Source organism: Haemorhous mexicanus, chromosome 1 (genome assembly GCF_027477595.1).
Source record: "Haemorhous mexicanus isolate bHaeMex1 chromosome 1, bHaeMex1.pri, whole genome shotgun sequence".
NCBI classification, from domain to species: Eukaryota; Metazoa; Chordata; class Aves; order Passeriformes; family Fringillidae; genus Haemorhous; species Haemorhous mexicanus.
The window spans coordinates 149944493-149959364 of NC_082341.1; the positions used below are offsets into that span (position 1 = coordinate 149944493).

A 14872-nucleotide genomic window follows, 5' to 3' on the forward strand; every position below is an offset into this window, starting at 1 on the left:
ACAAAAAGTCATTGTGCAAACCAGTCTGTTTTAACTACCTTTCCCTCCAAAAATCAAATTAGTGTTTAAGCCAATGATGCCTTCAGCATACAATCTAAATATTTACATTAGTACCTACCAAAATATAGTGCTAACTATTCAAATAGCTGAAACCCAGGCAATCAGTTTTATTCTATTTTATCTACCAAACACAAGTGTCTACAAAGAGTTTTATTTGTTCACACATATCAGTTGTTTTTGAAGAGCAGCTTTGTCTTTTCTCCCTGCAGGTAATGGTAGCAACATTCACAAAATTGCGAAACTTCCTGAAGAGCAGCACAGAAATGAATCCAAAGCTTAGCTATTCCTCAGCTGGCAAATATATTAAGAGATAAGTAAGTCTAAAATTCTTCAAACCTGGAAAATCCATTTCACAATCAACACATGCGTGCAAAAAATTTCTCTTCATCAGCCGGAGAGCCCGTGGGGCGGCTGGTGGAGGCTGTTCCTTGAGCAGCTTCCTGGGAGAGCTCAGCCCTGACTCTTCGCAAGGGCAGGTCTAGCAAGTCCCCTGTTTCCTTTTGAAAACAGCCCGTGCAATCAGCGGCACAGAGCCCGAGTGAGGTCACGTTTCCTGTAAAGTAGCCTCACATCAGAGGCATTCGTTCTGAAGAGCAAACCGAAGATAAAGATTAGCCATGAACGCTCCTGCCGGCTGTTGCAAAAGAGAAGAAGCACTACAAATAACGTCTCGCCCCAATGATCGTACAAAGAACAAAGACAGAACATTTTCTCATCAGTGACACAGAGTTTTGTTTCAGATTTGCTTTTCCATCTTGCACAGAAAACTTTCAAGTTGTGTATAGAATCATTCAATTTGTTGAAATACTTGTGAGCCTGGCAGGCTTCGATGTAAGAAAATGATCCAGTTACCAAAAAAAAAAAAAAAAAAAAAAACCCACCAAAAAAACCCCAATACATTTTGCAAAAGAACTATTCTACAGAAGATACATTTGGTCAGAGTTCTGAGCTATGTTTCACAGCTGAAAACATTACTGCAAATATATGCCATGCAATATTAATCTAAATTCCAAAGAAAGAAGAAAGGAATAAAGCTATTTGTAAACATAGTCATTGTTGAATGCTAAATGTTTCATACTCTGTAAGGTATCCATTCATCATATCTTAAAGTATAAAAAATAAAGTCAAATCCACACAAGAGAAATGGAGCCTGAAGAAGATATCCTGGCAATCAAAGGACTTGGCTACAGAACTATTACATACTAAAGTAATATAAATCAGCTGCTTGACACTGAATTGTACAGCCTTAGGGGGTAACACTTCATCTCCAAATAGATAAAATGATACAGTAGTTTTCTTTCCTGATGTCTGTATGTATCACTGACAAAAAAATGAAACCATACATCTAGTAAAATATGATTTATTTTATGATAGTTTGTGGGTTTTTTTCCCCTTGGAGAAGGAAAAATACTTCCACTGATAAAAAGAATGTAAAAAGCTCACGTTCCAGAAAAGGAAACAAAAATAGGAATTAGGCAATTATGATGTTGCAAAAGATCTTCTGTTTACGAGTTAAACTAAAATGAACAGTTTATGATCCTTTTGTTTAAACATGAAAATAGGGACATAGTCCATCTTCACATCAGTTCTTTTAATTTAGTGGAGTTATGTCAATGAGGAAATTTAGTCCAGCACTATTTCCACGGATGCATGGGCTTCATCACAGCAGCATTTCCCTGGCCACCCTGCCTCTCTACAGGCAATGAATATAAATTCCCAATGATCTTTAAAACTAGGTCACTTACAGAAGAATTTCTGTACACATAGGAATTTACTCCTTGGGCATATTTTTGGTCTCTTTTCTTATTATTCTCAACAGGAAGAAGTTAATTCCAAGCTTGAACTGCTTTTCTGAAGGACATTGGCATTTCATGTTTGTCTATATATTGTGTCTATATCATCACATTCAGGGTTGGAGGTGTTTTCTTTTTTAATCACTGCTATTTGTATCTGAAACTCACTGTTCCACAAGCTTTTGATGCATAAATTTCATGCATTGGTGAATATTTTATAGGTGAGTGCTCGACTATAGTTAATACATGCACACACAAGGGTTTATATACAGCTTTTTTTTTCTTCACCCTGTAGCTTCTCAAATTTCCCACTCCACCAACACACCCTATCTCAACAATAACCAGGTTTCAAATTTTACAATGAGCACACAACAAGCTTACTTGCAGTAGTTTTATGCCTGTGGCACACATTACCATCCAACCCACAAAAGGAAGGAAATTAGAAGTTACAACACTAAATACCACCCATCTTTGTACACTTCTCCCAGGCTCACTCTGCTTTTGATGCAACAGATTGTGCAGAGTCTGACAGTCCAAGAGAAGTGGGGCTGGGGCAGCTCCATGCCTGGGGTCCCACCAGCATTGAGCCAGTACCCCTGGGAGGGACACGCACAGAGTGCATTTATAACCACGTTACACACACAGCTGGCAACACAGGCAACAGGCACAGAGAGAGCACTCCCACAGCACCAAGAGCCTCATCCTTCTCACCCCTCTGGCTGAACAGTGCAGGAGTCCTCTAGTGAGGATACACACATCTCTACATGCCCCTCCAGCAGCTGGGCTCAGGAACTCTGCCCAACAGCTGCCCCTAGATCCCAGTCTCACCAGGTTCATGCACCCGGACATTTGAGCTCTCAGCCCACTGCCCAGTTGGTGGCGCAGACCATCACACACACAGGTACAGCTGGCTGGGATTGCCCAGGTCCTCAGCAGCCCACAGAGAGACACCCTAGCCCACGGGTGTCCCATGCCCCAGGCAGCAGCTCCTCCCAGTCCCGAGGTGCTCTGGTGTTAACTCATCTGGGTGGGTTCCATGCCTGGCCACAAGGGCTGAGACTCCTCTGGGACAGTCCTGGGAAAGGCCCAGCAGACAAAGTGTCCATTCCTCTGAAATCTTAATTCAGGTTCCCACCTGCCTTTGTGCTCCCAGGCTCCTCTGGCCGATCAGAAAGGCTTTTGATGGGCTGATGGCTCCTGGAATGGGAACAGCTGGGTGCAGGGAATTCTTTGGGCTCCTTCCCCCACTGCTGTGCTCCCACTCCCCCTATTCTGTGCTCCTCTGTGAGTGTGCAGATGAGATTTTAGCACATATTGCACCATAACTTGGCCATCTCAATGGCCCACTGCAACTCAATGCAGAGTACTGTTATGCTAAACACTCAATTTTCAGGAAGGGTATTTTCTGGTAGAGTGAATTGAGTGGCCATGGTGGAGAGAGTGGAGTGCTTATTGATTGAATGTAATAGAGAGTAATATGATGCTTCTGTAACTCTCTTTGAACCTCCTGGAAACCTGACTACCTTTAATTGTACACCAGCTTCAGTAACCATCAAATCAGGCCATTTTTCCTACATCACAGGTCTGTGTCAATAATGTTTATATAGTACTCAAAAGTGAAAAAAAAATATTCTTCAATATCTGAAAATTAACTGAAAAAATTTTTAAAATCCAGCAGGGGAAAGGCTGGTCATGAGAATCTCTGAGGAGCCTCACTGGGTCAAAATTAAGGTCTTGCTGCAGGGCAAACTAAGACCCATTTTCATTTACCTTTGTGAATGATAACATTTTAAGCTAAGTATATTCCTTTATGCAGCAGAAACAGTTAGCAATATTTGAGGTACTCTAGTAATTAAGAAAAAAAATCTCACAAAACTAGACATTTTATTTCAATTTTAAGAAAAGGCTAATCCTGCATTTAGTTAAAATTTCAGTGCAGGTTACAGAATTGTCACATCATATATGATTTTAATAACCTTATCAGGTCAGCTGTATGAACAAAGATTAATTAGCCTGAACAAAGATTAATTTGCCTTGAAGTGGAACAAATCCATTTTTAATGGATTTTTTATCAGATGGAAATCCCATCACACTCTATCAGAGACTTTCTGTGTTTCAGGATTGATTTTTACCCCCAAATTCATTATTTTAGCTTAATTGTTCTGCAAAACAGGCAAAAAAGGGCATTTCTTGTTTGCATGGTGGAGTACAATGAATAGACCTGTAAAATTTGGACTTAGCTCTGAGCTTGCTGATACATCCATACTACTTAGAACTCAAGAGCTTACCTCCAATAATGCTACATCAGCTACCTCTATATTATACCACAGACACAGTCAAGATAGACAAAACATGTCTAAAAAGGATCTAAATCAAGTAAGCCTGTGAAGTACAATGACATTTCTCTGTACAAAGCCATGACCAGGCTGTGTGGTATCTCCTTGCTTCTTGATTATATGGTACCATGGAGAAATTTAGTTGGTATCAGAACCTGATGTAGACATGGGAAAATGTCACATCATGGTACGAGAGCAGTGTAAAAATAGACATGGGAAAAATACAAGAAATGCTTCCATTAGAATCTGTAACTTCCTCACCCTGCATCTGAAAATACTGCTTTAAAACCTGTTTTGGCAGAGAAAGAAAACAAAAGGAAGACGTTCAAATCTATCAGCCAAAGCAGAATTTAGTCAAGGTCTCTAATAGAACTTAGGTGAGTCCTTATTGGAGTTCTTCATAAATTTCCTCACAAGAAGATCTGACTGTTACTGAAGAAGGTAGGAACACACAAAAAAAGCAACAAACACACAGATCTATACTAAAAGCTGTCTGACTCAATTTTATAAAGGATGTCAAAAGTTCATGAGTCAGCACACTGCAGTGTCTGCTGTGACTACAAGCAGCCAGGGCAGAGTCAGCTGTTGGCCTGTTGTGCTCCAGCAGCATCTGATTTGCAGAGAATAGAAATATTAATGCACTGATCACTGGTCTGAGCAGAGAATGAGTGGGAACAGGTTTGAGGTGATGTATGAGTGGTGTACACCCATGGTTCCTAAGCTCACAGGCCATCACACTTCCAGCACACATCTACATTTTAGGACACACAGACTGAGAGGGAAAGGACAGGGAGGGGTAGGACAGCATGGGGACAATGCTGACTCTCAGCTCTAAATGTTAAAACCCATCCCTATGTGACCAACCCGGGAATAACCCATAAGACATGGAGAAGACTCAATTGCCCATACTCCTGTCTCCCATGTCACTGTAGTTAGTGCTGGACACTACACCTGCATAGCAACACCTGGGTGCTTAAAAGCTCAACAGGCTACATAGGTACACACAGCTTTAGGGACCTTCTCAGTGCTCTAACTAGACACATAAAATCTCCTCTTTGGTTGGGGGTTTTCTTGTGACATTTTGAGTCGCAAAATAAAAATTAATATTCCTCTGGAGGTGGCCAGGCACTGTTGCCCACCGTACCTGGAACCTGGGTGGTTTCTGTGACAGCCCTGATGTGATCTACTTGGAACAGAGGTTCCATGTAGAACAGTACATTTTACAACAGTACATTGTACTGATGTACAGTGAAGACTTTTAGCCAACATATGATTGTAAAGAATCATAACATGCTTTATATATACTGAAAATCTGTAGCTGAGAGATGCTGGTCTCACTGGTTCCTGAGACAACAGTAAGTGGCAAAATACTGATAATTCTGGTATCATGCTCATTTCTATAATAAATCCTACTGAGTGAGGCATAAATGAAGACTAGTAACAACTGAAGTGATACTCTAATAATGTTCTTAAAAATGCTTGTCTTTACACAGCAACCTTATCAGTTGTCTCTCTGTAGTCTGACATTGACTGAGCCCCTTTCTGCCTGTATACCAGTATTTAAATAAAGTCTAAATTTTTGAGGCTTATACTGAGTGTTCACAGGCCTTTCTGGTATGGTTTGCAATTTTTCCAGTCTTGCCCATGCCCAACTCACATTTCCAGCTAGATCCAAAGTGATGTCCTGGACTACTTCAATGGCTAGGGAGAGGCAATAGCACAGGCAGCCTCAGTATCCAGTGGAAAACCACGCACACGAGAGGCAGAGTGGTTTTACAGCCTGGATATTACCCAGCATTGCATAAAGATCAAGGATTTGAATGTGGTCTACAAGGCAATTAAGGACAGAGAGCAGAACTCTGATAGCCTTCCAGGAACCTGCCCATGTGACACCAGCACAGACCCAATGGCCAAGTACCAAGAAGCAAGTGACTCCTACCATGAGCATGTGCTCCTGTGAACAAATGCATTACAGGCATTTTACAGACAGGGCTGGGCACAAAGGGCTAATCTCACAATCAACAACAATCCTTCAACCCCTGAGGACACCCCAGTTTACATGGAACCACAGAGGAGACAGGAAGATATCACACTAGTTTTACAAAGTGATTGGTATTGCCTGCTGACAGAAGTGATGTGTATTTTTCATTCTCACTCCACCAGGTTGGACATGTAATTTTTGGAATTCTGTTTTCCTTCAGCACAAGTTTCAAATTCTGCCCAGCCAGAGGTCAGCTCTTAGGAATGCAGACCATGAAAATCTTCCCACTGGGATATGTTTGTTAGTCAAGTGCTCTGTTGATCCACCAGAAAGTGTATGCTGCATTTCAGTCTCATATTGAAATAATCTAAGAAATCAGTGCAGAGAGCAGGTATTATTACTACAGCTTTTGTTCAACACTGCTCTCATCAAGGCTTTAAAGGAAAATTCAGTAACATATTTACTGATGTATTCCAATCTACAGAATCTCCTCTAAAACCAAAACACTATCCAAGACATATGGCTGCAATATGAAAGGCAGAAGTAAGCGACACATTGCACAGCGCTATTTCTGAGGCAAAAGCACAATTACATCTCAAGAGGTCTAACATTCACTGCAAAACAATATTCATAGTGTGGTGAATGTTCCTTGTGCCCCCAATAAATATCAAATGATACACAGAAAGTGGTTTTGTGAGACTGTAACATGACACAGTAGAGCTGCCTGCAATCCAAAACAGGGAGCTGCTCCCTCCCAGCCATGCAGAGCATCAGGAGGTACCACTCTAGTGAGCAGCAACTTCTGCCTCAAGGCTTTCCTTTAACCCCATCAAATGCCAGTTTGCTCTTTCTCCTCTTTCTTTGTGTGGATTTGGGACCCTTTCACTAATGTCAGAACTACCTACTAAATGCAAATTTCATTACTCACCTGGATTTACCAGGTCTCACTCCTTAGCACTCTCACCTTACTGTACTTCACCTTAAAATACTGCAGTATTTTAATCCAGTAGGGAATCTTACTTCTGCTTTACAGCTTCATGCCACATCTCCAGCAATGCAGTGAAACACAGCACCTGTGGGCAAACAGGCAGTTCTCAGAGAGAAACCACTGACAGAATTAAAGGCACTCTGCAAAGAAACAGTGAGCAATTCAGTAAAAATGTCCAGTTTCTCTGTCTTTCAAAACTAGAGAAAGATGGGGTTGATGTCCCAAACCTACAGGGTTACTATTTTGTATGGTGTCCATGGCAATGGCTGTTAGTAACTTTCTTTTTTCATACAAGGCCAGATGCTTCAAAACTCATTCACTTTAGGGTATTTCCCAGCATCTGGAAAATTTAGGGCTTTAAAAGGCAAAGAGAAGTGTTCGGTGAGATTAATGGATACCTTCACAGAAGGAGGGAGGAATTTCTGGAGAGGAGGGAGTTCCTGGGATGAAAGAAGAAGGGCAGAGAAACTGAAGAGAGGGCCATAACAGCTTGATGTCAGATATGAAGCCAAAATAGACCACGGAAGTGACAAGAGAAGGACAGATGATGACAGAACAGAGCCAGGCCACATGCAAACTGCCTGTGCAGATGGATAGAGCAGGGCAGAGGTGCTGCTGCACATTTGCCAGACTGAGGCTGTGCAGACACCATTTGAATACAAGCACCAGCAGTAATTTTAAATATACCTCTCTATTATAATAAGGGTAAAAACAACAATGAATTTTTATTCTATTGACTGTCACCTCACAATTGCAATATCTGACACTTAAAGAAATTATTTTATGACCTAACCCAATCGCCCACAAGAAAAAAAAAAAAGGCAAAATAAACAAACTGATGTCTGGGTTTCTCACCATAATATCTTTCTTTTCCCAGGTGTTTGATCATTCTCCCAGACCTTTCCTGAACCCTTCCCATTTTTGGATGGGTTTTCTGAACAGTCAGTTATTTTAATAACAACGTATGGTGCCAAGTGCAGCGATAATGTCACCTCTCTACTCCTACTCTGTGTTTCCATGTGCATGTGCTTTGCAAAGACTGCATTAGTCTTTTCAGCATCAACAGCACATCATGAGCTCATGCTCAGCTGATTATGAAATCCTCTCTCCCTCTCTCTGAGTCTCAGTGAGTCACTGACTGGCAATATAAAATCTCCCATCCAGTTTGGTTTCCAATTTATGGCCTGTATATTCATGACGAAGCTGAAGACATGCTTCGTGACAAGATTGAACACCAAATTGTGTGAGGAGCAGAAATAGTGAAATCTCTTTTCCTGCATCTCTGTCTTGTCATGCTCTAGTGTCTGAAGGAAAATAGTCACTGAGTCTTTCCATCGTGGAGAGGTTGACTCAGTGACCCTCCCCTGTCCAGTTGAGCATTTTAACAGAAAAGTTGGAACAATGTGATGTGTCTCTTTCTGTATCAAGCTTGAAGTAAGATAGAAGTTTTAGGAGTAAGTGAAGAAAGGGAAAATGGGAGGCAGACAGGCTATGCAGCCATGTAGGTCTTGTTTTTCTAGAAGACAAAACTAAATATCAGATATGGTTTTGTGCTAAAAGAATATAACAATGTCTTTACCTAAATTGCTCCTTGCTGGCTTTATGGCGGAATAGTGCAGCTGAAATGGCATCCTGGGCTATGGGCAGAGCTAGGGAGGCACTGGGATAGGCAAGTCAGGGCCAGCAGGGGCTGTGGGTGCCTGTAGGCTACAGCAGGGCAGGGATGGGTATACATGGAATGGCAGCAAAGAAATGGAGACGGTGACTGGGGCTCCTTGTTCTCCCAAATGTTTTGATAATAGTGCAAGGAAATGCTGCCCTGTGCTGCTGGACCACAAGTGGACTTCTGCTGTTCTGAAGGCAGTGTGGTAGGAGTCACACATGGCACCCTGCATCAAGTGTCCCTTCCTCCAAGACTTTAATTTGGTTCCCACCTGCCATTTGTCACTGTGCTCCTCTGAGCTTGAGGAAATGGGCCTTTGATGGGCTGATTGCTCCTGGGAGCTGCCAGGGCTGGGGATTATCTGGGCTCGTCCTCCTGTGCTCTTCTGTGTTCGCAGATGTGCTTTTAGTCCATACTAATCAATACAAGGGGCTTGCTGTGCCTCTGCCACCTCCTGCCAGCTCTGCCTCCATCTCAACAGCCTCAGCAGCAAAGAAATGGGGTGCCACACACTGATCTGAGCCCAGCCCATGCCATGGCATAACTCAGACTTCAGCAGTGAAGAGCGTGATTCAGTGACTCCCATGTACCCAGCTCCATCCTCACGGCCTTTTATCTTCCCCCATTCCCTCTCCTTGGACAGAAGCACCTCCACTTTTCTAACTATCCTGCTGCTGCACATTCTTTGCCACTCAAAGAGAGCTCATTCCTTACACAACAACCTTCACTATCCTGTGGCAAACCCTCTAAACCAAAGATTACATGAAAAGTACACCATGAGTAGTAAGAGCTGGAAAATTCAATTAAATGCAATGGCAACGTTTTTACTGAAAAAAAAGGAAAAAACTCCCTTCCCTTCCCTTCCCTTCCCTTCCCTTCCCTTCCCTTCCCTTCCCTTCCCTTCCCTTCCCTTCCCTTCCCTTCCCTTCCCTTCCCTTCCCTTCCCTTCCCTTCCCTTCCCTTCCCTTCCCTTCCCTTCCCTTCCCTTCCCTTCCCTTCCCTTCCCTTCCCTTCCCTTCCCTTCCCTTCCCTTCCCTTCCCTTCCCTTCCCTTCCCTTCCCTTCCCTTCCCTTCCCTTCCCTTCCCTTCCCTTCCCTTCCCTTCCCTTCCCTTCCCTTCCCTTCCCTTCCCTTCCCTTCCCTTCCCTTCCCTTCCCTTCCCTTCCCTTCCCTTCCCTTCCCTCTTTGTGTTCTTATTTTGTTTCCTTTGTTTTTCTTCAAGCCTCCTTCTTCCTTCAGTCTCTTCTGTTTGCCACCACCTTCCAGAAAATGGTAACAAGGGAAAATCTAAGGAGGAAAAAAAATATGATAGCAAATACTCTAAAATATCCTACTGAACATTATGTCTATAAAGACTCCTCAAGTGGGAGGCAGCCTCCTGGGGACTAAATGAAGCAGATGGATTGACCTTGAACAGCAGCCAAACACCCACACAGCCACTCGCTCACTCCCCCAGCAGTGGCATAGGGAAGAGAATGGGAAGAACAAAAGTGAGAATCATAGAATCATTAAGGTTGGAAAAGAACTCTAAGACAATTGAGTCCAACCATTAACCCTGCACCATTCTGTTCACCACTAACCCATGCCTCCCACTGCCACATCCATGTTTGTTTTTGAACACTTTGAGGAATGGTGACTCCACCACTTCCTTGTGCAGCCTTTTCCAATGCCTGATCACTCTTTCTGTAAAGAATTTTTTCCTAATATCCAATCTAAACATCCTCTGGCACACCTTGAGGCCTTTTCCAAGTCCTGTCACTTGTTGCCTGGGGAAAAGACCAACCCCACTTGGCTACAGCCTCCTTTCAGGGAGTTGTAGAGAGTGATAAGGTCCTCCCTGAGCCTCCTTTTCTCCAGGCTGAACACCCCCAGCTCTCTTAGTTGCTCCTCATCAGACTTGTTCTCCAGCCCCTTCTCCAGCTCCGCTGCCACTCTCTGGACACATTCCAGCAGCTCAATGTCTTTCTTGCAGTGAGGAGCCCAAAACTGAGCATAGGATTCAAGATACAGCCTCACCAGTGCTGAGTACAGAGGGACAATCTCATTCCCTAGTCCTGCTGGCCACACTATTTCTGATACAAGCCAGGATGCCATTGTTCTCCTTGGCACACTGCTGGCTTGTTCAGTTGCTGTCAACCAGCACCCCCAGAAATGTTTGCAGATCTGGATGAGGACAGTTTAATAAATGAAGGAAAGCAAAAACCCCTTAACTAAACAACCCAACTCAAAAAAAAACCCCAAGCAATTCAAAGGCAAGGAGGACTCAGTATTTCCCACCAGCAGACCTATATCCCTCCATCTCCCAGCAAAGGTCACCCTGGAAGAAAATGTCCCAACAGTCTTCTTCTTCTGCCCCAGATTTTCTTGCTGAGGTCAATGTTTTATGGCATGGAATATCCCTTTGGCCAGTTTGGGTCAACTGTCCTAGTTCTGCCCCTCCCAGTCTCTTGCCCACCCCCTGCCTGCTTCCTGGGGAAGATGAGTGGGAAAAAAAAGTGAGCCCTGACACTGTGGAAGTGTTACTCAGCAGCAGCCACCCCACTGGTGTGTTATCAACACCACATCAATCATGACCCCCCTCCTTGTCCAGTGATCTATGCACAGATGTCATTCCCTTAGTCTGTGGAACATCCCCCAAACATCCATACAAGTGCAATCAATTACTTTGGTCCATGACTTGTGCTCCACCCAGCAGCTTTCCACATCAGATGGTTTTGCACAACACAACAGGAAACATTGGTAAACAGAGCATATTGCCTTTCACTTTCTGCTGTTTATTATACTTTTGGGCCTGAGCCACCTCCTCTGATGATGCTCTGAAAAAATCTCTGTCTCCTGGCTCAATGGTGACCTCTTTCAGCATTTAGGGGCACTGGGAGTTCCTCATCTGAGCCTGCTTTGTGATCAATGCTACCCCCTTATTCCATGTACCTTCAGTTGCATTATGTGTACAGGTGCCCCTTCCTATGAACATCTGGTACACCTCAGACCCTTTATATCCTCAGCTCCAGAATCCCAGAGGTCAACCTTGGGTCTTTCCAGGTGTTTTCTGCCAGAGGCACCAGGTAAGCACAGAGCAGGTTTCTCACAGCTGGTACTCTCTGGACAGGTCCAAGGGCTACCATACAAACTGTCCTGTCTGTCCTGCTGCTGTTTAGTGACCTTGTCTGGACACCAGGTGCCCACCAAAGCCACTCTGTCACTGGCCTCCCCAAATGGACAGGGAAGGGTCAATATAACAAAAGGCTTCTAGGGCAAGAGAAAAGGTCAGTCCTAAGGATCATTCTTGAGATCACTCACCAGTTACCATCTGAGGCAAAACATTGTCACTGATAGCCTGAGCATTAGCCAGGGATGGATCTGTCTTAGACCCAGTTGGCTTTAGCTCTGGTGGACATGGGGGAAGCTTCTGGCAACTTCATGCAGAAGTGCCCCACTACCACAGTCTTGCCACACAAACTAAATACGCTCAAAAAAGTTCTTAAAGGTCACTTAATGGAAAGGACTCACAAGCTGACCGTGATCCAGAATGTGCAGTTTCCAGAAATACACTATGCCTTTTTATTAATTGGTGGAAACTTGACATTTATTTTACTGATCACATCCATGGGGATGTGATGATGCTGATCTTGCCATTACAAGCTTGGGAACATCTGTCCTGGAGAAGAATAGAAGGAAAGACTCCACAAGATTGTTCCCTGAGCACTGGGATGGCAGTAATGCAGGGACCAAATGTCAGACTTGGCTCATGGACATTGTCTTTATCATAGGTCTTTCAGGCAGAGCAGAACACAGTGATAAGCAGCACAGCAGTCACCACAACACTGGGTGTCACAGGGACAGCAGTGGGCTGTTCACCAGCTGCCAAGCACCCACCCAGCTCTCAGCAGCATGGGGCGAGGCTGGGATGAATAACAGCAAGAAAATCTGTGGGTCAGATGAAGCTGGTTTTATGGGTAAAAAACAGAGGCAAAGACAGGCCACTGTGAAGCTGCTGCTTGGCTGGGGCTGTCCTATGGCCACCAGCCGCAGGCTGTGGCACCTCCAGGACCATCTCAGTGACTGCCCCGAGTCTTTTTCTCCCTGTCACAGAATTACAGAACCCAGAGTGACAGAACTGGTCAGACCGGAAGGGACAGCAGTGGGTCATTCGGTCCAACCCTCTTGCTTAAGCAGGTTCATTCTAGAACACATTCCACAGGATTGTGTCCACTTGAATTAGTGGAGAGACTCCACACCTCTTTAGGCAATGTTTCACTGTAGGGTCACTGCACACTCAAGTTCTTCCTATTCAGCTGAAACTCCCTGTGCATTCTGCCCGCTTCCTCTTGTACTCGGCACCACCGAGCAGAGCCTGATCCATCCTCTTGACCCCTCAGACACTCCTGGACGAGGTCCCCTCTCAGCCGCCTCTTCTAGGGCTGAGCAACCTCAACTCCCTCAGCCTTTGCCAAGACGAGAAATGCTCCAGTGCCTTGATTAAACACCTTCCTTTCCCTCCGCTGGACAGCATCCTCCGCTCCCCGCTGTTTCTGTGGCGGGGGCTGGCGGTGTGAGGCAGTGTCAGCGTGAGGCTGTGGCAGTGTCCCAGCGCCACCGTCCCAGGCCGGGGCCGCCGCTCTTTGTCTCGCTCGCCCCCCCCCCGCCCCTGCGCAGTCACGTGCCGGGGGCGGGCCGCGTCGCGCGGCGGTGACGCGAGCGGGGCGCGGGCAGGATGGGGCGGTGAGGGGCGGCCGTGCCGGACAGCCCGCGGCAGCCGCGCCGGGCCCCGAGCGAGCCGAGCGGGCGGTAAGGGTCGGCACCGCGGGGGTAGCGAGGAGGGAATGCGGAGGGAGCGCGGGCGGCGGGGCTCCGGCGCTCCCCGCACGCCGACCGGGCCTGGCGGGGCGGCGCCCGCGGCTCTGCTCCCGCCGGGCCCCGCCCGCAGCCGGGGGTCCGGCGGGGCCTCCCCGGTTGTGCCGAGCGCTGCGGCCCCGGCGGGCCGCGGCCCTCCCGCTCCCGGCCCGGCTGCGCTGCGCCCTTCGCCTCTCCGTGCTGGCGGCGCTTGCAGGGGAGCCCCGATGGAGAACGGGGGGGCCGGGTGTCGCTCCCCCCGCAGTGCGGGGCTGGGAGGCTCCGACCCCGCATCCCGGCACTCCCGCTCGGCAAGTGGGCTTGGGGTGGTGCAGGGAGCACCGCAGAAAGATAGCGACAGTAGTTGCACAGAGAGGTTTTAGGGTTTTTTTCTTTTTGATAGTGACTGAGCTGCAAAATAAAATTAGAAGCCAGTTGTGACTGAAACTCAGTGCTATGAATGCCACTATGAGTGCATAGAAATACTCAAGATGGGCTTTTGTTTGTTTTTTTGTTTGTGCTAATTTAATCTTACTTGTCCTTTAGGCAATGTTTATCTGTTCTTGGTAAGGTAAGTTTTTCTTGGTTGCCTTTTCTTCTCCCGAGGAGAGCACACATGTTAGCTTTAGGTAAATTAAAGTTTTGCTTAAAAATGATGTGAAGGAATTACAGTCTAGTACAGTTCCAGAGATGAGCACTATGGTTCTTATTATTTTTTGACTTAAGGTTGATGACAGATATTTTTGAAGGGAAAGAAATCTGAATAAAAGTGTGTATGAAGGTTTTTTATGCCTTTTTTGGGGGGGCCTGACTGTATTTCTGTAAGCTAAGCAGTTAATACAAAGTCAGGATCAAAATTTTGCATCTTTTCACCCTCTGGAATATATTTGCTGTTAATGACGCATTTTAAACGATATGATGTGTTTTAATGCAACTTTTTTCCTTCCTTCCAAGGTGGTGAAAAAGACAATATCAAGATGAGCAAAAAGCCTCCAAATCGTCCTGGAATCACATTTGAGATTGGTGCTCGTTTGGAGGCACTGGACTATTTGCAAAAATGGTATGGAAGACATTGGGTAGTGTTTGCTGAGAGCATAATTATTTTGTGTAGTTTGTGTGCTTTGATAATTGATTATAAAAAACAGTGCATCTATTAATTGACAATTTCCACACGTGAATTTTATGAATTTCCACCTAAGTCTGTTAAAAGTTTTAGCTT

At 45.2% G+C, this 14872-nt stretch overlaps 2 protein-coding genes across 5 annotated transcripts in view; one reads left to right on the plus strand and one right to left on the minus strand.

Annotated features, from left to right (window-relative positions):
• The window catches only part of LOC132338100 (dynein axonemal assembly factor 11-like), a 50079-nt gene extending 49273 nt beyond the window's left edge, over nucleotides 1-806 (minus strand). The window contains exon 1 of the mRNA XM_059867296.1: nucleotides 397-806. Within this exon, the coding sequence (XP_059723279.1) occupies nucleotides 397-448 (52 nt within the window). The 5' untranslated portion in view covers nucleotides 449-806. The remainder of the gene's footprint in view (nucleotides 1-396) is intronic.
• Nucleotides 807-13510: 12704 nt separating this feature from the next.
• Nucleotides 13511-14872, plus strand: part of PHF20L1 (PHD finger protein 20 like 1) — a 54642-nt gene continuing 53280 nt past the window's right edge. For all 4 annotated transcript variants that reach the window (XM_059867306.1, XM_059867325.1, XM_059867315.1 and 1 more), the window contains exons 1-2: nucleotides 13511-13608; nucleotides 14608-14713. In XM_059867306.1, coding sequence (XP_059723289.1) covers nucleotides 14631-14713 — 83 coding nt within the window. In that variant the 5' untranslated portion in view covers nucleotides 13511-13608; nucleotides 14608-14630. The remainder of the gene's footprint in view (nucleotides 13609-14607; nucleotides 14714-14872) is intronic.